General features: G+C 43.4%; 3 protein-coding genes across 4 annotated transcripts in view; 1 reads left to right on the top strand and 2 right to left on the bottom strand.

The window, feature by feature from the left end:
- Positions 1 to 778, bottom strand: part of LOC135912436 (3'-5' RNA helicase YTHDC2-like) — a 70,972-nt gene extending 70,194 nt beyond the window's left edge. Inside the window, exons 1-2 of the mRNA XM_065444910.1 lie at positions 564 to 778; positions 388 to 478 (exon numbers count right to left, since the gene is read on the bottom strand). Coding sequence (XP_065300982.1) covers positions 388 to 478; positions 564 to 663 — 191 coding nt within the window. The 5' untranslated portion in view covers positions 664 to 778. The remainder of the gene's footprint in view (positions 1 to 387; positions 479 to 563) is intronic.
- A 4,958-nt stretch (positions 779 to 5,736) lies between these two features.
- Positions 5,737 to 14,232, top strand: LOC135912739 (m-AAA protease-interacting protein 1, mitochondrial-like). Of its 2 annotated transcripts, none has more exons than XM_065445360.1 (5): positions 5,737 to 6,243; positions 6,355 to 6,452; positions 6,739 to 6,862; positions 6,968 to 7,103; positions 14,029 to 14,232. In XM_065445360.1, exons 2-5 carry the CDS (start codon positions 6,384 to 6,386, stop codon positions 14,111 to 14,113), a joined length of 414 nt encoding a protein of 137 aa, XP_065301432.1. In that variant the 5' UTR covers positions 5,737 to 6,243; positions 6,355 to 6,383; the 3' UTR covers positions 14,114 to 14,232. The 2 variants fall into 2 exon arrangements, with proteins under 2 accessions (XP_065301432.1, XP_065301375.1); XM_065445303.2 differs by having other exon boundaries at positions 5,744 to 6,243; positions 6,381 to 6,452.
- Positions 14,233 to 16,166: 1,934 nt separating this feature from the next.
- Snx27 (sorting nexin 27) overlaps positions 16,167 to 27,635 on the bottom strand; it is a 30,700-nt gene continuing 19,231 nt past the window's right edge. Inside the window, exons 10-11 of the mRNA XM_065445196.1 lie at positions 23,065 to 23,193; positions 16,167 to 19,312 (exon numbers count right to left, since the gene is read on the bottom strand). Of these exons, the coding sequence (XP_065301268.1) occupies positions 19,235 to 19,312; positions 23,065 to 23,193 (207 nt within the window). The 3' untranslated portion in view covers positions 16,167 to 19,234. The remainder of the gene's footprint in view (positions 19,313 to 23,064; positions 23,194 to 27,635) is intronic.

The raw sequence follows: 27,635 nt of genomic DNA, 5'->3' as shown, positions 1-27,635 counted from the left end.
ATAGATTAAAACAACACATCGAAAATGCCACGAAATTTTACTTCACATGGCCATCATGCGTGCCGTTTATCCAGAGAACTTAAGAATTAACACTGTAGCTAAGAATGCACCGTATGCCGCAGGTGTGGACATGACAACGCTTGTTCGCCCAGTAATCGCCTTATTTTCGCTTTACCGGCAAGTACAGGAACGCTAGAAGACGCAATGCGCTTAGTGCATCAGTTGATGATTCGAGTAACGCCTTTGTTTTGAACATTATTTTCCCCAATTGAACCAACAGGAAGAGAGCCGGAAAGCCCACAAAGAATGGCACCTCGGCCGATCAATGTGCGACTCTGATATGTCAACTGTGCATCAATACAGGGAAGTACGGAATAAACACATTACCCTCTGCTTTTTGACTTCAGATTCAACGTCTGGCAATAGTTGTGTATAAATGCTCGCTCTTCAGCCGTGAATGATGACGGAAACTCATACTCTGCAAGATAGAAAAGTCGTTGTAAGCTCAAGAACAACGGCAACGCTCGTCATGCAGTACGACTTGCAGGTATTTGAGGACAAACCTGTCCGGTCTTCAGTTTGATAGAATTTTTGAAGTGCCGTCGTGACGGCTATGCGAAACGCTTCCCCGACAGCTACATTTCTCTTGTTATTTCGGGTCATCTTTGACACTTCCGAAGCTTTCAATTAGTTCGGCTGTCGGCAGCTGACTCGCTGACTGCCCGAATAAAAGTTGCGCACGCCACAAATCACAGACGCTCTGCAATACATAGAGTTAGTAGAACAACTCTAGAGGAAAAGCTGGGCCGGAAAAGTGGGAACCTCTAGGGCGCCGCCCTGTTGCTACTGGTCAATGTGGCCAGCGCAATTACTATTGAAAAAGCTGAGAACAAGTACAGTTCACCTTATGCTTTGTCATCTAAAAACGCATACCTGATGGCTTTATGAAGGCGGTATGTTAATATTAAGTTTACAGAAAGCGATCGCTAAGTCCGTGACTTATGAAAATCACGATGTACGCATTCATGCAATAAAAGATGACGCGAATTTCGGTTTCGAATCTGTTTTTTGGATGCGTAGTAGTTTCGTTTGACATGCGATCGCGCGTCGACATCGGACGCTATGGCACACTCGTGCCTTATGTGCCACCGAAGCCCCGAAGTGGTCTGGCATATACCTTCACATGTAAGTAAACGAATGTATCTCCTTGTTGAGAATATCACGCGAGTAGGCAGCTCTTGTGGTACGTCACAATCGTTTGAGAAGCGTCACAGTAGAGCATTTTTCTGCATCCGGAGCGGTGTTTTTATTTGCAGGTTTCCCTTCAGTAGGAAATTGCTGGACAGGCGGACCAGCGCACCGGAATTGTACTGGCGAAGCCACAAGCAACTCAAAGAATCTGTTTAATTGTTGCACTTTGAACAATCATGCTTCTACAAAGGCCACAGCAGATCAACAGCCTGACGCCGAGTATTTCTGTGCCACGAAGTAATCAAGAGGCGAGTGCCTAATGCGGACGAAATCGAGTGCATCGAGACTTAGAACGACAGAAAGCTGAGCTAGTTGGTAAGGATTCATTATGCAAAACAGAGGTGAGGCGTGCAGACAGGACACAAGAGTAGAGAAGTGGGCGGCGCTCGTGTTGTTTACTAAATACTCTACTCTTGTGTCCTGTCTGCACGCCTCACCTCCGTTTTGCATAACGAGTGCATCAACCCACATATTAATAGCGTAGGCATTTTGTTAACTGTGCAATATTTTCAACACTTCCTTGCATGCCATTTCATGTGGAATATCTTTTCTGGTCACAAATATGTGCAGCGAATCTATTTGCATGATCGACTCCGGGCCTGTTGGACCGTTCACTTGCACTTGATGCTGAGTCTTTTACATGTATCCATAAACTGCAGATGTGCACATCAGATCCCTGCGAGCATTTTCAAAATTCAATTATTATAGACAACAGGCACATATGCAATACTGACATAATCTCAAATACCACTAAGCAGCTGGGACACATTTTTGTTGACCATACTCGCAGGTAAAATAAGTACATCATGTGGACAGCTCCAGCTCATTTTCCTTAAGTCAGTGTATACAAGGGTTATGCAAAAATAATTTTTTTCTTGCGAACCGATTATTTTGCTGTATAAGCAAGAGAACCCACCACGTTAGTGTAACGTATCTTGTGCATCACACTAATATGTGCTTTCATTTACCAAGTGAGATGAGTTACTTTTATGGCTCATTCAGTCATATCACACTGCAAGCTGCATTCATCAATCTTCGATTGGATTTTGCAAATGTTTAATGAAACATGTTTCCCTTTTATGCAGATATGCAATGGCAAGCCCTTCCATGTGTTCCAAAAGTAAAATTTAAGCTCTAAATTAAATAAGATATTTCTAGTCAGAAACAAGCAAAAATGGTGACTGCAGAGTATCAGAAGCCTAAGGTACAGAAATGATGAGAAGTGTCGAATGATTTTAAGGAAAGAGTCGTATTTGAAAATGCAAGACTCTTTAGTGGAGGTCAAGCAAGTCAATATAGGTAGAATACTCTGCAAAATTATGCGAGTGAGGGGATTTCGAACAATGGGTCAGGAAATGCATTGTTTTTCTGCAAAACAAAAGCTGATTGCCATTGCATAAGTCACTTTAGCATCATGATAAATTCAGAAATAAACCAAAAAACAAGACACCCAAAAATAAAAAAACCATTTAATGATATTCCAGCAGAACTTTTTGTTGGGCTAGTTGGTGCATATTACGGAAGTACTATAGCGCCATACAGACGACACAAGAAGAGGCACGAACATAAGCGCTCGTCCGTGTGTCGTCTGTTTGGCACTATAGTACTCCAGCCATTTAATGATGCTCTCTCCACACTGGGATAAATAAAAACAAACACATCACATCTAATGTGGACATATCAGATGCCTTGTGAAACACTAAAGGAACAATTCAGTTTCGAGCTATGGCACTTGCCGCATAGATGTGGGGTGGCCTTGCACCAATAGTGATAGTTACCACTGCATTTACAAATTGAAAGCATTCGTGCAGACAAGGATGATTCTTTATATTTTTGGCTACCACTTCAAATGCATCCACCAAGTGTTACAATGCTGCATGCAGCCATACTAAGGATCTCGCAACAACACCTGCAGGTAAAAAGCAGAAGCAGTCAAAGTGCTGGTGTGTTCTGGACACTATGTTTGAAAACTTTTAGGCAAGAAGAGTGCAAGAAGCAGACATAACTGCATTTAATTCCATAGTTCCCCATTTAAATGGCCTTTTCTTTTTGCTTAGACAATGCCTACGCCTAGCCACAGCAGCTCCCTCATACAGACTCCACAAACCAAGAGGCCGTGGAGGCAAATGCAGGTAAGAGACAATAAGCAATAGCACTGGTATCGACATTCATCTAATTTCTTTTTATTTCATTTAGGCAGCCAGCACACCTCGAACAGCCACCTTGACTGCGGGTGTGTCACCCTAGTCGCCAAGGAAACATTTGAGGGAAAGTGACAGGCAATGTGAACAGCCACTTCTCCATGTAAACAATACTCTTTCTCTCGGATGACTCCTACGCCTCACCACGCCAGCACACTTGTGCACAAAGATGCCGCAGAGGCACGTGCAGGTCAGAGGCAAGAAGCAGTGGCACTGGTGTCGACATTTACCCAATTTCTTTTTCTTGCACTGAGGCAGCCAGCACACCTCGAACAGCCACCTTGACTGCGGCTGTGTCAGTAGATTCCTGTTGTACATATGCTCATAATAAACTTCAGTAAACCTGAACTTCATAATAAACTTGAAGGCAAATGGGACATTGATGCATTGTATTTTTGAACATTTATTGTACACATACAATACATGTTATACTTTGCAGTGCTACAGAGCGTATCTTGAAGCTTCCCCCTATATTTTGCACCTTTAATTACGTATGTGTTGTGTGGCCCTCAATGCAGTTCATGTTGTAGCAGCTGCTTTGTCTGTGTATCGCACATTGGCTTAAGCTCGTGATATCCACATACTTCTCTCACATATACAAAATAAAGTTCTATGTAGTCCTCAGTGTTACAACAAAAAATGAAAGTAAACAATCCGATCGTGGAATTATGTTTATTACAGTGATTCCTACGACAGTTACTGAGAAGTTGACAACTTGAACTGGTCAATCGGTCCATAGCCGCCTCTATTTTTCAAAAATAAAGGAGGCTATGATCCGTCATGGCAAGGAATTGTATGTATACATAAAAAAAGGGGGTATGTGTGTGTTCGTAGTGGGGGTATAGGATTAGGGCGGTACGAAAAAATGTACCAACACCGTCCTCTAGACCCATTCCGTTAAGGTACCGTAACAAAGCGTATTATGCATAAAGTTCATACAACCAACTCTGATATTACTACAGACGCCAGGCGACGCGAGCTACATTTGTCATGATGCATTCGCGACTGCACCGGATGCCCTCCACATTATTCTCGTTAATCGTGCTCACTGCGCCGAGGCAAAAGAAAGACAATGGGCGCAGGTGCCTTTAAAGTATCTCGACCTTGCGAGGCACGGCTGCGCGTGCCTGGGGAGCTGTCCGTGCGAACACTCCCTGGCACACACCTGCCTCGGCGGCCCCAACCTACGTACCGTTCTGCTTCGAGCTTTGATCCCCCCACTGTCCCTCGGGTGCCCTGGAGTTCCTGCGCCGCCTGCTCTACTATCATCTCAGGTGCTCTCCTGAGACTTCCGTTTGTCGGTTACATGTGCCCTACAGCTGGATCATTACTTATAATAATAAAAAACCCGATCTATCGTCACGACGATAGATCGCGAAAGCGGCTTTTGCAACATACCGCGCCCGTGCGAAGATAATTACGGAACGCCAACGAGGAATCTGACCACAGCTTCGAGCTCGTAACGTCGTCGAGTGACACTCCTGCAACAGGCGTGACCGCTGAAAACCGCATACCGCCAGAAACTTGAACAGGATCATCCCTCGGTTGCATAACTGCCAGCTGTACGGCCAACATGGACCACACCCACACCATCCCGCAACATAGAATAAAGAACCGACTTATAAAGCCCAAACACACGGCTGCACGCACACATCACAACATCACAAGCGAGACGCCATGCTGCTACGCTGCTACTGTTGCCGGATTAAAACCGACTACTATCACCAAGTCTAGCAAGCGTCTCAGGAGCTGGCAACCTCGGCGCGTAGCAACATGGCGGCGCTCATGAGGTTCCCGATTTTAATGCATGGGCCCTATGGGTAGCTTGTCCTCTAGAGTCAGTATAGTAACTCTATGCTGCAATATGACTGTTGCCAGATAAAAAGCTGCACGGACTGGAACATAGAAAGCATAAGCTCAAACTGCTATAGCATGGAATTCTTTCCGTCATCCATGGCTGCAAGTTTTTCGACACATATATATAGGAACGAAAGTTATTTTTTTCTTCACTTAAGCTTTGAATTGCTAAAGCCATAGGCACTGTCTAACGTTTTTAGATAAAAACGTTGGCAATATCCAAAACTAAAGGCATGGCCTTCGAAATCTGTCCCAGAGGTGCCCTCTTAAACGAACGTATATACATTATTTGAGTCGCATCTTGCCACACAACAATGATTGTGATCTGTTTTCCTTGCGTTTCCTTTCTTGAAAACGCAGCCCTCGCTACTTTTCTGTCGAGAATGCTCTGTCACGCTGATAACGCGCTCCCCGTTCGTGAATTGGAAGTACCGGGCTCGCAGCGTTAAAGAAAGGAAATGCAGACAAGGCAGATGACGACAATCGTTGTGTGGCAAGATACACAACAGAGATATCAACAGCTGCCGTGGTATCGACATTAGTGCGTAACATGGCGGCTCTCAGGCAGGCGGCATTAAGGCTGTACTTTCACCGACAAAATTTTCTCAATCTTCACGCCGGTGCCACTGCCGCCTGTGTACATTGTGCTGGAATTTCCTATCAACATGCCTGGACGCCGCAGCTCCGTCCTCTTACGTCGCCGCAAAGTGCTGGCAAGGCGCGCCAGCAATCTTCAGTACCAGCGTTATGTGCACACCCGGTCCGCCGATGTTCATCACGAAGCGAAAATAGCTTCGATTTGATGAGGAATTCTCACATAGTGTGGCCGAACCTAATATTTACAATCAAGAATTGGATACAGACTATATTTATCATCAAGCCCTACTTAGATGCGACTTACAACCAGCGCGAATTCCTTGACGGTGCTAAGCAGGTGATGCCGCCTTCTTTTGATACGATTTTGTCAGCTAAGCGCTGGCGTAGTGTTTTGCTAGGGTTTTAGCAAGCTGAAGGGATCGTTGTGTTCATTTGTGTCCCATCACAGGTACCCAATGTCATTTGTGTTTGTAGGCAATGACGTACGTTTCGGTTCTGATGAGCAATGGAGACTTCACATCCATGGAGGGCCTGGTCACTAATGATGCAAGTATACTGCAAATTGCACTTGCAACGCCTTATGCATTTATATGTCGCATTCGCGTCTTGTAGAGTTTGTCTTGCATGTTTGCATCATCTCTTAGTGGCAGATTTCACAGGAAATCAATATAACTTGGGCTATTTGGTTGATACTTGATGAAACCATTGTAGCGCAAACAAAACACACAAATAGGACGATATGTCAAGGCACCATCATTCTGGAATCGACTCTACATTACTCGAGTTTGCAGATTTCCTTCTTCCCAAAACGCTAAACAGCCTTTCTGTGCAGGTTGCGTCTGCAGCTCAGGCAAGTTGTTGCTCCTTGAGTGTCGAACAACGTCAGAGGCTGGCCATCAAGTTGTCCGACATCTACTTTTGTTTCTTATATCAAATTGGTATCATCATGGATGACAGTAAGTGACCTTACGGTAATGGCTCATGTAATTTCTTTTTATAAAAGGAAACAAAAACAAAGAAAACATTGCTCATTTCAAGTAATAGGTGGGTTTGAATTACAGACAGCAACCAGAGATATGTGGAAGCCACTGTTGTCTACCACTACATGCCAGGTCTAGAAGAGGCACGGCGAAATCCTGAGACGATGCACGAGACGGTGGAGCAGCTTCAAGAGAAGGTTCATGTTGCCAACTACAGGTAGGTACACTCCCATTCATTCTTGCTGTGTTTGTAGCAAGTATCTTCGACAGGCACAAGTGTCATGATTATTCAGTTGCTCCTAGTTAACAAGCAGCTTGTGTTGTGGCCACAGCTCTAATACATTGTCACCAAATGTGTACACTTTTCATGCAGTCAATTGCATCACTAGTGGGAGGTCATTTCGAAATACCAACAAGCAACAAACTTTGCCTTCCCACCTCCACTAACTTTAGCCAACAGGCATACAAGTTTAAAGGGGCCCTTCAGCATGCTTCAGAGTGTCAGCTATTCCATACCATTCCTTGCATGGGCATAAGCGAAATGCAATATAATAATATTTAACAGTTGGCATTTGCAAACTGAAGTCATTCAGCTCCGAAAATTCAAAAATAGAAGCTGGTCTTAAAGAGGACTCTCTTTTGTATTTCACTCACCCTGTGATTAAGCTGCAAACCAATGAGACCAGTACTTTTCACACATGTGGCAGGTTATTTTATAGCCAGCATGCATGCTTTCAGACAAGCACTGTGGGTGTATGACAACTGATTTCCACATGCCGAATGGTGCAAGACAAATGAGACACTAAGAAGCAATCACTGCATGCTTCATACCACAATAGTACTTACAAGAAACTTCCCACACCAATCTACACCACCAAGCTAACAGACTGGACAGCCTTCAGACAAGATCGTCTGTCCACTGGTCTTACCAGCACCGAGAACTTTGAGGGATGGCTCGAAAGTACCCAAGCGACAATTGATAAACACTTCAAATGCAAAGTACTCACCACTTAAAACCCATCAGTTGATTCGCACAGTCTCACAAAAAGGTTGTGCCAACAGAAATACAACAGACGTCTGAAACTCTGCATCGCAGCACTTGCCACAGGCACCGAGAAATATGCCGATCATCTCGCACAACAGAACTGGGGTCAGACGCACTATACTCTACAGGTACTCTGGGCACAGCCAAGACATGGCACCTTCTCCGGCACCTTCTCGATCCCACCCAGAACAAGTGGGAAAGCCAGCACACCATGAAGTGAATTCTTCACAACAACCCTGGAACTGTTCACAACTACCCTGGAACCAATTCCTTAAGGACAAATACATAGTAGATCCAGGCACATCCGTTGAAACCCCTTTCATGTATGCAGGGTCTCCAAAGGAGACAATTGACCAGCCAATCACTTCACTTGAACGTATGCAAGCTCTCAACAAGCTTACTTGCAACACGACACTTGGCCATGATAAGATCGTCAATAATATCTTTTGGAACCTAGAACCTGCAGGCCCTACTCGACCTTCCTAACGAACATTGGAAGGCAGGTTGCTTACCAGCAAAATGGAAGCTGCTGAAATCATGTGAATTTCCAAACCAGGTAAAATGCCTTGCCTCAACGACCTGCACCCCTTATCACTGGCATCTTGTCTGGCAGAGCTCTCTGAGCACATCATCCTTGAAAGACTTCAACATCACATAAAGGACCAACATCTATTCCCAGACACAGTGTTTGGTTTGTGACACAACCTTTCTACTCTGGATGGTCTACTTCCAGTGAAGGAAGAAGACCTCAAACATGTCATACCCAATAGCCCAAAAGCCATCTTTGCATCTCAAGGGAGCTTTTGACAACATGGCACACTGCACCATTCTAGAGAACTTAACATTCACTGCAGAGCATGCACATATACATATATCAAGGACTGCTTTATCAACCGTACAGCCACCATCAACTTCAGCAACTTGAGGACACTACCTCTCCACACACATATCAAGGGCACAACGCAAGGCGTAGTGCTCTTCAACATCGCCATGATGGGACTCACACCCTAAGTTAATGTCATCCCAGGCATCAAACATGCTCTATATGTAGAAGACATTGCCATATGGACTACAGGTGGCTCCGTAGGTGCACAGCATGACGCCTTAAAGCACGCATTCGACAGCTAACAAAACTACACCACACATGGTGGACTACAGTTCATTACAGAAAAATTGGAACTCCTGATACTAGTGTGCATACCATGAGGAAAAGCGAGCCTGATACTGATTGATATTACACTCCACATGGGCATCACCCAAATTCCCCGGACTAGCTACCTAACTCCCATCCTCAGCCTGCATGTGCCATGCACATGCCACTCAGCTTTGCTCACTAACGTGTACAACACTCTACCATTCTACGCGCACCACTCTACCTTCATATAGTCTGTTGCATCACCAACAGGAAGCATGGCCACAAGGAGGCGTACATCCTGCGGCTCATACAAAAACTCATCACTTACCTAGTATATTACATCCCCCATCTTCTGTTGAGGACAGTACATCTCGACATCCTTGATAGACTGTTATGAACAGCCTACAAGCAGGCGCTTGGACTGCCACCCGAATGGCAACAAGCAACATTCCAACTAGAACCGCTTCACAATACTGCCCAAGAACTTATTGAAGCTCACCTTCTTAATGAACAGGAATCACTACAAAGATGAACCACTGAATGACACATCTTTCAACAACTAGAATATTTCCTACATGCTTCTCAAGCCCCTCTCAAGATTGCCCCCTCATCTTTGAAGTCGAATGCGTATTCCACCCATACCAAAAAACATGCACATGCATTGGTCGAAGAGAAGTTAGGGCGCAAGCTTCAACTTGCAAATACAGAGCATCCCAGTCACCTTTTACGTGGATGCTGCTTCCATTCCTGCAGTCACAGTGCGACATACATCCATCACAGAAGCAGAGGAGGTTGCCACTGCATTAGCTATAGTGGCCCAGCCAGAATGGGACCACATTATCATTTTTCTTAGACTCTCAAGCAGCATGCTACAACTGCACCAGTGGCACGATTTCTAACAAAGGTCACCACATTCGCCTCCGACTACAAACAGCATTCCCAACTGTTCTCCTATGTACTTTGGGTTGCAAGTCTACGTGATAGTCCGCAGGTGCACGCCAACTGGGCACTGCACAGAGACCTGTAGCCGTTACCACTTACCTATACTTTAAAGCGCAGAACCACATGAGGACAGTGAAAAAAGATAGGAGACGCGTTAGCGCTAGTGTGTCTCAGTCTTTCACTGTTCTCGTCTGGTTGTGAGCACTAAGTTTTTAGTCATTTCTTATCAACACGCCCAAACTGCTACATTACTGAACTATATTTCTAGTATAGCACTCATGTGTCTCCCATCTTTCTGCACCATCCTCGTCTGGTTGTGCACTTTAAATTTTTCAGTTGTCAACAAACCCATACAGCCACATTACTCATCATCTACATTATCGCTCAACTTGTTGTACCCTACCACCCCTACACAAAACACTCAATTGTGAAGAGGCTGTGGTCTTATAAAGACTTATACTCATCCAGTCTTAGCCTATACCATGATTACCATCCCACTCTATGCTCAAATTTGCCTCCTTGTATCATACAGTGTGGATATGCACACATACACATAACCCTCCGCACATTCTTAACTCCATGCCTGACCAGTGGGAAGCAGTGCTGACCAGCTCAGGCTGGTAAGGCAGGCATGGCAGGTGGTTGCCACTGCAGGGCTCCTGGACTATGGAGCCTACTCACCTGCGAGTGAAGAAGCTTGACCAGCTTCAACACTCTAGAATCTAGCTTAACGTCTTCAAGCTTGGTGTCCTAATTTCACAACCTACCGGTTTTGAGCGCCTATATATGAATGGTATACTGAGTGAAAGAAAGCTAAATTATTACGTTATGTTGCTGAAAAGAATATGTCACGATCTCCAATTCATAAAACAATGCTTTGCACTCAGAGTTTCCAACGAGGCTGAGCACTCAATGCACCCACTCAGCTGCACAGGTGCCAGTCATCCTTACAATACCAGCTGTTTCATAGGCTGCCATGACATGTGAGGCACCTTACCTTTGAAAACAAACATGCAGATATAAATTTTTGCATAATCTCTCCCCACTCCCACCTCTCTTTTCTTTTCTGTAGCAAGCCCACAAATTTACCCTGGATATTTAGTAGTTCTATGTAGCACCAGTACAGCAGTATTTTTGCGACAGTGATGGTTTCTTATATGGACTGGCGCCTTGTGTAGCTCGGATAGATTACTGTATAGTAACAGATAATTACTGCCGCTAATAAATTGTTATTAGAGGCAGCCATCTAGCTAATATGTTTAATGGCTATCTATTAAACTTAATTTTTGCTCGAACAACTGATCACACTACCTTACACATCAAGAAAAGATGCCAAAGCACATGTCTTCAAGGCCTACTAAGCCACTAAAATATGCTTCCGACATAATTGCGCAAAAAGGAAGACAAGAATAATCTAGTAAACTACAGATCTAAATCAATATTGCTGGTATTTTCAAAAAATAATTGAGAAAATTCTTCATTCACAATTAACAGAATTCATCAACACACACAACCTATTATGTGAATCACAGTATGGTTTTCGGACAAATCGATCCACTGAACTTACACTACATAACCAAAAAGAGTTTATATTCTAAATAGCATTGAAAATAAACAATTTTTGCTTGTCTTTGTAGATTCAGGAAGGCTTTTGATTCTCTGAATCAAAATTTACTGCTATAAAAGCTAGATTTTTATGGTATATGGAGTGTGTTCTTGAAAATTCTTTACTCGTATCTAAGCAAAAGAAAACAATATGTGTGTATAAACAGCTTTATTTCAATAGTTAAATAAAACTGTGTGTTCTTCAGGGTGGTATTTTAGGCCATCTTCAAGTTATACATTAATGATATTGTAAACGTAGATTCTTCAGCAAAATATATTGTTTATGGTGGTATCTGTATTTCTTGCTCATGAAGATATTAACCTTTTACTGCAAAGAGGGAATTATATATCACAGAAATTTTATGAATAGACTTGTAATTAGACGTAGTAGTTCTGCGGAAACCCGCAAGGTGGAGAGAAGTAATGAATAAAGGGAAAATCAGACATCCACCCGTTCGTAGCAATTGCTACAAAGGAAACCCATACGGGTTCCTCGAAAGAAAAGCCTCGAAAAAAGCCTTCCTTGAGGCTTTTCTTTCGAGGAACCCATATGGGTTTCCTTGTAGCAATTGCTACAAACGGGTGGACGTCCGATTTTCCCTTTATTCAGACTTGTAATTAATGCAGAAAAAACTAAGGTGATCACATTTCAAGCAAAAGGTAAACAGTTGCATCCAACTTCATCTCTTTATCTTAATAACATTATTCAAATTGCAGATGATTTGAAAACATTGGGTGGCATATTTTCTGAGAACATGCTATGGGACACGCATGTAGAACATGTAGCGATAAAAAATGGCCTGCACACTCGGTATAGCTTATCGCAACATCTACTGCCATTGAAAGCAATACTAATTATTTACCCTTCATTGTTTCTGTCTCATATTTATTACTGGGGTAACACTATGCAAACAAACATTTATAAGCTTACAAGACTTCAAGATAGGTTTCCCAAAATTGTTGCTAAAACATAATCTCATCATGCTGTCAATTACATGCAAGAAAAATATAAATTTGTAGGTCTGCAGAACCTTTACAATCGCTGCATTTGCAAGGTGATAAAAAATGAATTGAAGCAAAGGACAGTTAATTTCTAAACTAGCAAACTTAAAACTCGCTGAACATAAATATATGGCACCATAACTGTTGGTTAGTGCCTCGATCACACACAAATTATGGCGAACAGATACTATGCAGTGCTATTCCTGAAATGTTAAATAATCTTAGTGGCATTGGTGTAAGCGTGGAAAATATATCTTCAACAGATTTCACAACAATGTTTTTATAGCTTTAATGTTTACTCGTGTCATATAGTGTGATTTACCAAATCGTACCACTGCACTCCAATTCTGTTTTCTGTATATACACAAGGAGTGTGCAAATAGTGATTTTTGAGACCAAATCGAATACGTTTTTTGAATAGTTTTTGAATAATGAATAGCCGTTATCACAATATAAGTGATGTTTAGAATCAATAGTGTTGAAGTTAGCAAGTTTCTGTCATTACATAGTACTTTATGAAGCGTTGTTTCATAAATGCACAAATGAAGTATTAGGAGCAAACAAGTAGTTTCTTCGCAAGCACGACAGGGCTCTTACAACAGTGCGAACGATTGCTGTACAACCTGTAAAGTATGGCTACCTAAGTGATGTAGCCTGCTCCACAACTCGAGCTCTCGCATATTATTTCTGTTATGCAGGGGATGGAAATTTACTGGTTTTGCTTCAACTTTATTGGGGCGCAGATGTTTTGAAAATTTTGAAAAGTATTCTAAATTTATTTGCATTTATGAATGGTGACTACTCGATTCGTTATTCAATTGCACACCCCTCATTTGTTATTATATTGTTAGATTATATTTAATCAGTAGCTATTGTGCCCCGATAAATGTGTGTCTGGTATATTGTTGCTGTTTTCTTATTTTACCACTTTGTGTACTTCATGCCCCCCCCCCCCCCTTTTTTTTTCCAAATTAGATGTTGCTGCTTTGCAGCTCTTTGGAGGTACATAGTGGGAGCTGGTCAAGCTGCTGGAGTGCAGCTTTTACTCCCAGCATCCTTTATGTACATCAAATGAAAATACACATTCATTTCAATATTGCAACTGCTTGCTTAACTTTTTAAAGCTTCTCTCACAATAAATTAAAAAAAAAAGTTGCAAGTGGTGCACTTGTCCCATCTTAAATTTGTGTTCCAACTCTGCAGTCTTTGTAGTTGCGGAAAAAAAAAAAAAGTGGCATCTAAGGCACGATTTACCTATGTGCCATTGCTGCTCTGGCCTGCAGGATATTGTGCAATGATCTTTATTGTGCCTGGTCACCATCACACCACTGCCCCTTGTATAGCTATCGTTGAAGGAAATGCGATTAGGACTCAACTATATCTTCAGTCAAAGTGACGTACCTTTCTTTTCAGGTTCATTCGGGACTACACTAAAGGTGCAGAGGCTGATTGGACTATCAATCAACTAAACCACTTCAAATTGTCAGCTGTACCGTGAGCATTTGTACAGTTGCCTCAGTCTGTAATTTTGAATGTTTACTGCGAGCTTATGTAGATTGATACTACCTGGCCAGTTGTATATGCAATACCGGCATTAAAATTTGTGTCTGCAACTAAGTTGGTCATTGTTGCTGCTTGCAATTTCTAAACTTTTTTTTTCATGGGGCCAGCTTTGAATATCATTGTGTGACAATTCAGCATACTTTAAAGATCAGATGGTCATAATCAGGGTGTCTACCAAGTTGACATTTCCAATTTCCCCGAGTTTTCCAGGTCTTCCCCGAGTTCCTTTGCAAAATTCCCTGAGTAATGCAGAACTATGTTTTATGTCAAGACAGGCTGAAATCATATTGCCCGATGCTGTCACTCTCTAGTAAAGCATATGAAAAAATTAAAAACAGACAGCTTAATGAAATTTGAATACAAAGGAGTAGTGTTTATGCTATTCATAAAAGAATAGAAGGGAGGGGTTAGTAAAATGCACAGCAAATAAAAAGCCTTCGAAAAAATTGCAAATAGAGTCGGACATTCTCAAATACAAATAAAAAGGAGATGCATACAGAAGCAAATATTGTCGAATATGAACCATTTCTATCAACTGATAGCAAGCTCAGTAGTATAAGGCGCGAACTTTGTCACAATCGAGATTCTCTCTCAACAGCTCGTAAGTCAACCTCAACTGTCCTGTCATACTCTCAGCCCGCAAACGACGCCTCAGTGTTGTTTCACTGCTTTAAAGAGTTATTTTGGTTTGGATGAGGGACACCTGCATCTCAGCATCAGCCAACACTTTTTTTTTTTTAGAGCAAAACGGCGACAGCACGCTTCCTTTCCTGTTCATTCCCCAATGTGTAGGCCCCCTTTGTGTTCTTGTTCGCCTTCTGCCACTCATTCGCCACACGGACCATTTGAAGCGTCTTCTTGGTCAGTTTCAAAGTCCACAACCGATTTTTCGAACTCCCCAGGCGCCGCGAAAACATCCGAAAATCGGCCGGTTGGAAAAATGAATGCATGTCATTTACTGCCCTTAAGGGCTCAATCTGCCACAGGCACATTCGAAAATGCTCTGCAGGCCTGTCAGTACACGTATTAGGCATATTGGTGCTCGTACTGTGACAGGAAATACTGGGTGCACACATGTATAATTAAGGAATACATACTGTGTCCCGTGGCAAAAGCCCCTTCCCACGCTTGTTATGCTTCACTGCAATACTTTTGCATATGCTTCACCAAGTAAAATTTTTCGACAGAGGCGAAGCTGACTTTCGGTAACCGTCATTATGCAACGCACCGTGCTTTCCAAGCTTCTAAGCCACTTGCGAGGACTACAAAGGTGGAGTCTGTACCATTGCTGACAGCATCAAATTTTTTCAATGCAAATTTTCAATTTTCAAGCAAATTTTCAACGCTGCATTCAATGGCAAGAAGCTTCATAGCGAACGTTGAAGCAGCTAGGCCTAGCGTTGCTGCAGTGGTGGCTATGGCTGCCAGTGGATCATTGTGTGAGAGCGGCGGTTTGAGGCGGCGAGGTAATCAAAATGGCAGCGGTGGTGGCTTTGAATAATGCCATTTTTTAACCTGTGGTCACGGCAAAACGTCTGGAAAATCAGACGGCTGAGAGTTCTTGCATGTGAAATTTCAGACGATCCGATACATTGACTCTATGGCGTATGTGGTGGTGCCGCGAAGCCGTCCAAATTATTGGGAATCCGGAAAGTTGGTCGTTGACTGTACACTAGGAACTCCTCCAGTCGACGACAGGGCGTCAAAGACTATTCATTAAGATTCCTGTCTGTTATTCGAGCCAGCGTTACCGCGACTTTCATCCCTTGCAATAAACTTGCAGCTAATTTTCCCTGATAGAGGCACAAGTTCCCCGAGTTTTCCCTGAGTTGTTCTAGACTACTCAACATCCCTTAGAATTCCCAGTTTTCCCAGTTGGTAGACACCCTGATAATATCCTTCCAAAGAAAAACGCTTGGCAAACATGAGTGCTTCAAGGAAAGTACTTGGACTGAGCAAAGTTGCCCAATAAGAAAAGCAGGGCTGGGTACTCAATTCTCACTTAACATTTATTGAATAAGAAATTCCAAAACAAAAAAGAACGTGACCATCCCACCTGTCTTGGACAGCTTCTACTGCTGCGTGCTTACTCTATAAACAAAGCACTGGATTTGGCCATGTTGCACAGGCTTGGCAACAGTTATTAAATATAAAATAAAAAAACATGCATTCTTACAGCACTTCATGATCACTGGTGCATCACACCTTCACTGTTGATTACACAGCATGGCCGATATGCCACACTGAGGTTGCATGTTCAAAAATTTCCACTTGGGGAAAATAATGCAATAGTTCTCAAGGATGACGAGAACATCCTAGTCACTCTGCAAATGGCTTCATCCTATGTGCAGGTGTTCTCTATTTATTCAGTTATCTGAACTGTTTCCTTCTATCCGACATTTGCTCCCTTGGGATGCGGACATCGGCGTAAAACAGCCTTCACAACTTCGGCACATCAAATCTTGTTTGAACATAGTAACGGCTTCATATCACAGCCATTCACAGCAGCTGTAATGCAGAATCGAAATATTTTCAAGCAACTTGCTTTAGCCTTAAGCAGCTGCCACCACTTAAGCGAAATGAGGCCTGAGTATGTCTCTGGATGGCAGGCGCTGAAGAGGACATGGCACGCGCAAGTACAAATCATGGTGGACCACAGGAGCATGTGGTAAAATTGCATCACTGTACCCCGCCAACAGCATGGCACATGGTCTGAAGTTGAGCACTTGCATGATATTTTGCATTAATTTTAAACATTGTGCATCCGGGAGTGAGATGTCAAATCTCAAAAAATGCCACAGGGTGCCACTTTGATAAAAGCAATGGCAGCATGACTACTAGACCTTGCCAGCGTCTTGAGACACACACTGCTGCTCCATTGCCTCATTTCAGCCCTGAAGGCAGAAATGTTTTTTTGCCTGTTGCCCACGGTAAATGGTAAGGCCATTGCAGTTGGCTTCTGTCAGGGGATGCTAGAAGCAGGCCTAACTTGACGTAAATGTAACTACATTTGTTAACTATCAAGCACAGAAATATAGAAGTGAGCAGATATTACCATTTTTACATTTTGAGCTGCAACGGGTGCACTGTTGATGGTGGACAGATCTTTCAGTAGTGCTGCTACCAATAGAGGTGTGCACTGGCTTTAACGAAGCAGCGCTGCGCTTACCAGAATTTGAAATCTAGGTTCCGACATGCAATAACCTGCACCCCTGTAAGAGGTCTTAACCACTATGCAGCAATGCAGCCACGGTGATGTACTTGCCGCATGCTCCAATGGTACCCAATATGTTGTTCCCACCTGTACTATGTTGGTTGCCAACAGCACAAGAAACAAGACGGGGGACAGAAAATATGGCAGTAGTAAAGGAACTGACCATCACAAAAAGACAGATACATGCACAAAAAAAGTCTCTAAACATAGTGCAAGAAAAAGAAAGTGGAAATTTTAGTACACCAGCTAAATTTTGCTGGTACAAGGCACTGGCACACGTTAGTGGCCACATGTGCCACACATCCGTTTGCCAACAGCAGTGTATGCTATTATTTGTGAAATCGTGAGTGCACACATGGTTTTTGCACTTGTAAAAACATGCCTACCAACAGATAAACTGCATGTACCTGATTCAACCTTCCAGTGTAAAGACTGGCGAAATTTAAAAACCATACTGTATATATAGAGAGTAGCTGAAATGCATCAAAACTTCCAATCCCCTGAACACTGGACAGTAAGTAAATTCCATCTTGGAATAGCATACAGCAAACAGAGACATCATTGACATTGCAAGCCAAAATACTGGAGAGCACAGATACATGGCCTTTGCGCTGGCACAAGCATGCCCACTAACGAAACGGGTATGCATCTGAGCAAGCTTCCAAGCTTAGAAATCATTAGAAAAAGAAAGCTTTAAAAATGCATTATCATAGAATGCATCAAGACTGCAAATTCCCAAACACCAGATATTCCATCATTGTATATTGCAGCAATCAGATGTCATTGGCACATCATGCCAAAATATCCCTCGGAGCTTGCCATCAGTTAGATGACAAATCTCTCCATACAAAATAAAAAGAGAGAGAGAGACAGACAGAGATGACTAGAAAAATTACAGTGCTAATATTAACAAACAGTGCTTTTTCTGATGACAGAACATACTCTGCACCTCCAAAACAACAAATGCTGTACATACATTAAAAACTGTTGTGCCTCGCCATGTTTCATTTGGGCCAAATCCAGCAGCTCGCAAATTATTGCAACAACAACATGTACAAAAAACTCAACGCTTCCTCTCTCGCAGCCAAGCTGCACAAGATGGAAAAACAAGTAGAAAGACTGATTGCCTTTTTTTAAAGATTGGTCTCTCTAAAACTGCGAACAAACAAATGTTGTTCAGGCCAGTGAGTGTACACATAAATAAACATGGCAAAAAATCGACTTTTCAAACACATGAGGGCAGGACACATTGCCCTAGCCTCTTCATATCCCTGTTACGCAGGCACACTTACTGCAGTTAATTTGAACTTCAGTTATGGCTTGATGAAGTTACGTTCATTTAGATGAAAAACCAAGCTTCAAACAGTCACAGAACTACTTCTCTTTCTTTTTTCTTCATCTAACATACTGGAAGTGAGCTAGGCCACAGCTGAAGTTCGGCTTAGCTGCAGTTTGCTTGCCCGTTCATCAAGGGTACAAGCCAGTACTGATGGATCTTCCCTCCCTGCCGACGGAACACCTGGCCGACTGCATCAAGCAGAACTGTGGCACGCTACTCTGATGCTGCGTGCTCATTGCACATCTATGGCATCTGGTGTGTGCTCGACACTTGAACAAACCAAATGTCGTCTATACCTAGTATATACAAAGCCTTCTATGTACAAGTATGCACAAGCAACTACATGCAGTGCAGCTGGATTCCAGTGCAGCCCCTCGGAAGCACACGACAGCCGATGCTGCTGCATGTCCTTGCTCAGCCATGGTGGCACTACACCCCCCCACCCCCTCCTCGAGCTTTTCCTCCTTGGTATAGGTCTCCTAGTCCACAGGGGGTGGTGGCTGTTACCCAGAAGATGCATTCTCTGTACGCCAGGTCCGTTCTTCTTGTATCCGCTCGAAGCAGTCAAACATGAAGAGGAACTGTAAGATCAGAGTGAAGCAAGGAGGCACAAGGCATCACTAATAACAATATCCATCACTTCAATTCACTTCTGTTTATCGTTTTTCTCAATGCTAAAAAATAAAAATTAAGCAATACCTAGGCTGCAACTGAACGTCACATCAGGTAATGTGCATGGTGCTTCATTCACAACACTTTCCTTGCAGGAGTGTTCAACTGCTCAATCTATCTAACCACAGTGAGCATACTACAAATTCATGAAAAATTGGCTTCGAGTATCCAACTGGATTCCAAATACATCTCGATAATTTGAACTCGGAAGCACCTGAAAATTTGTTAGAATTAAACTGAGCTTGAATTAAAGGAAGTTCATTGACTAGCTGACCTAAGTGTAGCACTGCACTAGGTGATGCACGTGCACTGAACTAACGCACGAGTGAAGAGTTCAAAATGTAGCTTCACAGCAGTGCTGTAGTAAAGCCACACTTCTAGGCAAACTTTTTGTTGCTGTGAAGCTGCATCTCAAGGCAAAATTTTCCTAGTATAACTCTTTCATTACCACGTCTATTCAAATCTATCACCGGTGATTGATGCTTTAGATCGCCAATTTTGACATGTTGGAGCCGTTTTTTATCCATTTAAGGCCATCGAGTACTTAGTACAGACACTGAGCTTTCAGAATCAGTTTAAATTTTCGTGCTCCTGCAATGTTGTGATTTTTGACGGACCTTTTTGCAACCTAATGTGCATATGTTGTAATGAAAAGAGACGTGGCTGTCACCTTCTGCCACGCTCTAGAAAAAAGCATGCCGCTCACGATTACACTGCACTAGCATAAAAATTTTGTAATCAAATGACTCCCAGCAAGTCATGAAATATCACTGGTTTTGCCGTCCAACAGTGCTGAGCAGTGATAATCAACTGAAAATGACGCCAGCTGTTCACTAGTGAGGTATGGTTTGGAGTCCGAGTCGTTTTATTTTGCCAAAGTGTATTTCTGAAGGTCCGCCGCATGTCGAACACGTGGACCTGGCATTTTCAAAGAGTTTCCAAGAGTTTCCATTTCGCTTCTGTCGTAAAATCCCAGCAACAGCCGCTGCCAGTGTCACTACGCAGTTATCGAAAGTCACTCCCATGGCGTCTTCCCGCGCAGCTGCACCGCAAGAAAAGCATCATGCTCATAACTATGCTGCACCCACACTTCAATTTAGTGATGAGGACTCGAATTAGGATTCCGAAGATGACAGCAAAGCAGATTCAAGCTCTGATGGTTACAATGTTTTGAGTCAGCATGGGACATCCGCAGCTGTTCATCGGCGAGTTTCCTTCACGGCCTTGAGCGGTCTCATTCCTTGTTCACGCTTATCTGCCAATCTTTTTGCATGACCTTGGAGCTCTACTGATTATCTTCAGGGTGCATACTTCGCTTGGTTATGATGCTGCCATCGGCAGCAAAGAAAGTTCCGTTCATGCCAGGAAGGTCACCCGTAGCATATCTCAGCCCAGCACTACGGATCAGCGCAAGACAATTTACAATGGCGTGGGATATCTTTCTACTCTTCTTCTCAGCGGAGGTGATAAAGACAATCTTCAAAAATGCAAACAGATATGCTTGGATGCACAATGTTGTAGTTGCCCAGGTACGCTGAGAGCGATTGGTTCTGGAAGAGGTGGACAACTCTAGACGACCGGGTGAAGTACGTTTCTTGGACATCTTAATGGACCATTCTCAGAAGATGCCGAAAAGGCAGAAATGCAAAATGGGTTATGAGGACTGCGCAAAGTTGAACAAAAACCAGATGTTTTGTGGGAAAAGCGTAAAGTCCCCCTATGCTTCACAAAATCCAGGAACTGCTTCACCGCATGGCATGAGAGATAAATTGGTCTAAGTTTCTTTTTTATATCCGAAGAACAGCAGTGTACTGAGCATTTGTTCTTTCCGACAAGATTCCTTGGTAATTTACCTTTGAAATGTATATTCTGAATTTCCTTTGATATTAATGTTTTTGTAGATGTGTTTTTTCATAATGTTTTTAGCAACTGGTAGTAAAAATGACACTTTCTAGAATTCTTGTGTTTTACCTAATAAATTTTTTGTTTGGCAACTTATGTTTCTGGAATGAGCATTTCATTATGCACAATATGCTATGCTGCAATGTGTACTTGAATACTATTTGTAGAGGTAAATAATTTTTTTTCTGAGACGTATAAAATAACTACCATTTTCTTGCAGTAACGAAAGAGTTAACCCGCACCCTAACCTTATTGTCAATATTTTTTTGAATTGTTGGTATGGCTTATAAGTGCCAAATTATGGTAATTGCAATGGCAGACGGGAGGAGCAGCCTGCGCGTGGCTGCAGTGCTGGGCCAGAAGTACCGCCACGCTAGTTGGCGCAGGCTGCTGAGAGCAAAGATGGCAGCATGGTATATTCAAATTAACCATTACAAAGTCTTACGCATTCAAATTACTGGACATTTTCACACACTGAAATATATACAATTTTGGCTGGACCGGTAAGATCGAATAAACCGGAAGTTCGAATTAGTGAGAATATAGTGGATTCATTGGCCCTCTGCTCGGCTAAACACTATACAGTAAAACCTTGTTAAACCACACCCGCCTAAACGGTAGTTCTGTTTTTAAAGTAGTAAAGCTAAATCCTCAACTCCATGGCCATTGAACATAATGCGTTTTGTATTTGCATAAACCATACCAGCTTATAGCATACGTATCGGTTAACTTGTAGTGTTTCCACTTTTCCTCGCGCAATCACAGTGGTGTGTCATTCCCATAAGGCAGTCTGGCAGAACAACAAGCCTCAGAGATCATAACAACGGCCTCCAAGTGCCCTGTCTGTTTGTGCGTGAAGCTACATCAACATCATTCCAGCGAAGTGCCAGAGAGCGTTGAGGTGTCGTGCAAGATAGGACTTGTGTCGTGCCGAAGCTCTGATAAAAAAGATCGGGTGCTCAGCATAGATGAAAAATTGGACATTGCTAGTGCTAGCGAACACGCCACAACAAAGTCGGCGCTAGTAACACACGACAGGGATCTATGATTGACTGCAGTGTGTGGCATTTGGAATGCGAAGAAGTAGCTCTGCAATGCTGCTGCGACCGCGAAGAGATGTCAGCTACGAGGTTCGACTTTTTGCCATCGTTGCCTCTTTTGTTGCCAAAGTGCCGACTAGCGACAGTGACGAGGACAACACGGAAAGTGACAGCATGGGTGATTCAGGTCTGACAGTGGCAAAAGCTGGGCGTTACGTCAGCCTCATGAATGCAATCGTCGCAACGAAAACAGCACCCTGCAATGAAAAAGGCGCCCCGCAACTTCTGCAGTGCTACCGTGCCCGTGCACGGAGAATATGCAACGCCAACGAGGAATCTGCCATGCGATTGTTTGCCGAGAAGAGGGGGCTGGCTGAAAAGCTGGCTCACAGTTCGGTAAGTTTGATGCCACTGTAATCGCCGCTAGGCTGCCATGGCATCAAACCAAAATAAGACTTTTGTCACATGAAGTGAATAAATACTGCATGTTTTTGCCCTTTCATCGCACTCTCTCCGAGTCCTGTTTTTGACAGGTAAGTGTGCCATCTCATGCTATTTCGGTTAAGCAGTACTACCTTTTAGTACATACTTTTTCCGAGTTGTGGCGAACTACAGTTTAACAAGGTTTCACTGTACATTAGATATCACGCAATGCCCAGCTCTACAGCAGCAAGGCGCAATACTGCCCACATTCATGTTATAGCGAAACCAGAACTCACATAAGGTGTGAAGATTTTCACCCAGCGTGGCTTTTTGTCGGGTCGGGTGTACTGGAATGCAAAAGCCATGCCTTCTTCGTCAACCTCCCACTCAGCCACCGTGTCCCATAGGAACTCGATCACTTGTGCCTGCACAAAAGTCACATAGGTTGTCATCACATAGCTAACAAAAGAACCACTGGTGTGAATGAAAAGTAGGGGCATGCGAATACCGTGCAGTAGATATTGAATTGAATGAAGAAAAAAAGAAAGCTGAATATCGAATCGAACATCATAAAATTCACAAACTTAATGCTTACAAATTCTTCACAAAACAATGCTGACAAATTTTGGGCAAGAAAATACGGTGCTGCACATACTCAGGGGTCACCTAGCATTGTATAACAAGAATGCAGCGCCTTATCAGTAACTTGGATATGTATATCGAAATCAAGATATACAATAAAGTCTACTTTTATTAAGGGTGGGTTCTAAAATGTTTTTCTTCATTTTTGGTTCAATCTAAACTAAACTTCAATGTTTCAGCTAGTTTTTCATGCCGATTTCAAATCTATTAGTTTTTCGATAGCTACTCTGCTTCGAAAAGAATAAGTCTGAAAATAAACTTAATGCACACTACTTACGGGGCTTTGGCAAATGCCAAAGACTTGTGATGCTATTTTTATTTGTTTGAAAGCATTCTAAAGGTAAGAAAACAGACCAACATTTACTGTTGGTACTTCTTTCTTATTTTCACTCATTATTATTTTTTATTGTAATTTGCAAAACGTTGCTAGAGTAACAGAAATAACATAAGCCCGTAGATCATTTCAATGTGAATACACTGATACCAAACTTATTATTGTCTCTCAGCAACATCATAGAGAAAAGCCCTTTAAGGCTGAGTGCGGTGTGTAAAAACACTGAACTGAGAAAAACGGATTTGAAGTTTAGATAGCTGAAACCTTTTCTAGAATGCAGCTGCAGCAATATTAATGACATCTTTTTGTAGCTTTATTCTTCATGAGAATGGTCATACTGAATATATGACGGTACCCTCCCAGGAAACAGAGAAAAGCTTGTTATAAAGCCATGTACTGCCCCAAAACCAGCATGAGAAACTACATTTACCACTTCATGTGTCCATTCCAGTGGCCTGCAAGCTTAATAAATACAAAAATTGTATAAGGTAGCCTTTCCATAGCCAAATAAACTTACTCGCAATGTTAAAGTAAAATACGTGCATGGAAAATTTATTGAAGGGCCTAAATTACTGTCCTAAAACAACACTTTGCTCGAGAGTGTGCGAGTGCTCTATGCAAGGTCCTTTGCTGGCTGGTGCCGTTTTGAAAGTCTAGCCTTAGTAGCACTACTGCCTAGATGCGCCCTTTGCGAATCTCGAAGCTTTTGCGACGAGCAGCTTGAATTTCCACTCCGTTGCGCACTATTATGCCAGACACTCCTTCTTACACGATCACTGCACTTCTGGCGCGCTCAGACAACTTGCCCACTGAATACTGTGTGCTGTATCAGCACAGTCCAAAATGCTGCTGGTTCCGCCGGCCGACGACCCAATGACATCAACCTGCAGCTAGGGCCAGTAGTATCAATGGTGTCGATAGAGTGCCGCTTTGGACGCAACAGGTGGTTGTGGCTGTTCCGTTCATGCCGGCCGTTCTGGCAGTGTACCGTTGTCCGCAGTCTGCAGCCGCTCGTTCCACTGGCGTTTTCATCGTTTTTTTTTTTTTTCCGAAAGCTTGACATGTCTTCTTTACACGAGCGTTTTCTGATATGCCACAAGACGAATAGACAGCTCGTCAGCCACGTGAACACAAGCGAAAGTAGATGAAGATGACCCACGCAAACCTGCAGCTACAGCAGAGACCGCAGCGCAAGCAAAACAAAAATAAAAAACAAATAGCTGTTTCAATCGCACCAGCCAATAGGAGGCGCAAGATGGGGTGCTCAGCTTGCATGTATGCATTCCGCCCAATCAAAGGCCAGAAATCACCCTTAGGAAAAGTGGTGAGAGCGATCATTTTGTTTGAGCAGCACCATTTGGAGCTGGCGCAAAATGCGCACAAAGAAAGCAGCTTCAAAACAAGCCTAAGATGGCGGCGGTCGACTGTGGCCACGGTGCACGAGAAGTTTGAAGACTTTGCCTGGCGCAGGACATTTTGTGGCTCCTGTGGTACCCTGCAAGCTGATTTTTTCCTATTTACCAATCGAAATCAGTGTTAATAATTTGAGGGCAGGTGCTTGAAAGCACAAACATTCTCAAAATCCATTTTTCTCAAAATCAATTTTTCGGACATTTTTCCCATTCTAGAATCAGTGCCCCCCCTTATATGGTGCACCAAATAAGTATGCCAGCACTCATTACAGCTCAGTTCTAGTATAGACCATTTTATTGGTGACGAGGAACGTGGCCTCAAACCAGGTGCCGCGTCACTCTCATCCTCGCACTGATATGTGGATTGCCATTTCTCCCAGCAGCAGCTCGAAACGGTAACGGTGTTGCTGCGAATTAGCATCATTTTAACTTATTCTGTCTGTTGCAATTACTGCAATGTCAAATGACTCAAGGTCAGTGGGCTACCACTGTGCTGTATTGGGCTGCAAAAATAACTTTTGGAAATGAACGTGAACGGCACCTTCAGCTGCGGCGACGACGTGGACTCTGCCGCTGTGGTTGCAGACAAGCGTCAGCTTTCGATTTCCAGCATAAACAGAACGGACTTGACGCCATCAGCTTAGTTGCATTGGGTTCAGATTTTGCGTTCAGTGAGTGCAAGGTGATGGATGAACGTGGTGCCCATGATCAAACTGGGGATATGAACAAAAGCTGCGTGTTCGAGTCAGTCAACTATTTCTTTGTGCACGCACATTGAAGTCATTCTGTTCAAAGGTGTTCTGAGATTACCATGCTTGGCAACAAATGTTCTGGTTGACTGAGGATGTATTACTAAAGGGAAGCTGAAAGGTTTTCCAGAAAAAATGAGTGAAGAGCAGTACGCCGTGGTTTTCAACCCTCTGAATTCGAATATCGCATCGAAATCGAGTGAAAGAAAGCGCAAACATATTTTATTTCGACGAAAAGTGCAGCAGCAGACACGCCCATCTCGCGCGCCTCGTTTCCGCCTGTGATTGGCCGGGCGCCTCGTGACGTCAACAATGGTTCGGTTTGCAGACGACGAGTGAATGCGACAGCCATCGCCTCGCTTGCAGCGCTGTCGCTGTCGCGTGCAAGATGACTTGTAAGGGGTTTATACTTGTACATACTACACGTGCGTACATACTTGTACATACTACATGTACGAGCCGACTGCGAAGAGCCGGCCTCTCCAAGAAGCAAAAAATGCTGGTGCAAGCACTGCTTTCCCCGCGAATGAAGGCGAAGTGTTAGTATCTCCTTGTGCTGGAAATGTTCTTTGGCGAGTATGTTTTTTGCTAAGCTGCATTCAGCGTTCCAGTGAGTACGTTTCCGGGCAAACAACTGTAGTGTTATGTTCCTGCATGCCTCCTTGTAGAACGTAAGCGGTGATGCGATGTTCAGCATTTGTGCGCTGCCCCAAAGCTGTCGGCAATCTACACAGACAGTTTAAACGCGGGAAAAGTTTACCGGCTGTTGTAGCACGTGTAGTATAGAACCTTCATCAGTGCGCCATCCGCATGCTACTTGTAACCGGCGAATTCCATCGGCTACGCGAGATGGTCAGTTTCTTATCTGTGCGAGAGAAGGGGGAGTGCAGCGTCTTGGCGTGAGCAGGCTTTCCAACATATGCAAACTTTACGCTTGCACTGCGTTATGGTAGCTGCATGCAGGCTGTTTCACAACACACGTGTGAATAGAAAATTCGCGGCATTTGGTGATGAAACCTGTGTCAAGGGTGGGCGATAAACATGCACCTTCTGTTCAGCGTGCTAACAATTTTTTTTTTAAGAGAACCCAAAGCACGCATTATTGATAAACTCCGGTAGTAATCGTCACGGAAGTGGTTAGAGCACAACAATTGTTCTTGAGCGCTTGAAGTTGTTTCGCTTCACAGCAGCCTCCCACTTAGCTGAAAGCTTCTTGTCTTGCAGGAACTAATGGAACATCGAAACATCGTCGCGGCCGCTGGTGTTCATGCAAGTGTAGGCTGCACAGAACGCCGACATGATCGGCCTACATGTTCAATTGATGCTGTGCACGTCAACTACCACTCCTATATACACACAAATAAAGGAATGTAGGGTCGAGCGAAGCAGATTAGGACAGCACGCACGCAGAAATAAGCCCGGTCAGGCACGGTCGCGGAGACTGCGAAGGAGTGGAACACCAGTGTTGACGTCACTAAGTCGCGGTTTCCGGTCTCCGCTCGCATCGTCAGCGTCAACAGCAGCGTGCGGCGCTCGACGGGGGGCGGAGCTACAGCGCAATTTTAACTGACGATTGCGTTGCTCCTAAGTGAAAAATCCCCCCCAAAATTTTACCTTCATGGTTTATAAGGTTCCCGCATCCGTATATGAGCGTCTTATTGAATTCGACAGACTCTTCAGCTTCCCTTTAAATGAGCATGCACTGATAAAGAAAATGAAGGTGTTTTTTT

The sequence above is a fragment of the Dermacentor albipictus genome, chromosome 1 (assembly GCF_038994185.2).
Source record: "Dermacentor albipictus isolate Rhodes 1998 colony chromosome 1, USDA_Dalb.pri_finalv2, whole genome shotgun sequence".
Taxonomy (NCBI): Eukaryota; Metazoa; Arthropoda; class Arachnida; order Ixodida; family Ixodidae; genus Dermacentor; species Dermacentor albipictus.
This window is presented reverse-complemented; position numbering and strand designations above follow the sequence as displayed.

Bases quoted from the DNA above. Each gene is read 5' to 3' on its own strand.
- LOC135912739 (XM_065445303.2), top strand. From the start codon at position 5,860: ATGGCGGCTCTCAGGCAGGCGGCATTAAGGCTGTACTTTCACCGACAA. The intron at 6,244-6,380 runs GTGATGCCGCCT...TTGTGTTTGTAG, and splicing joins TCCTTGACGGTGCTAAGCAG to GCAATGACGTACGTTTCGGT. The intron at 6,453-6,738 runs GCAAGTATACTG...CTTTCTGTGCAG, and splicing joins AGGGCCTGGTCACTAATGAT to GTTGCGTCTGCAGCTCAGGC.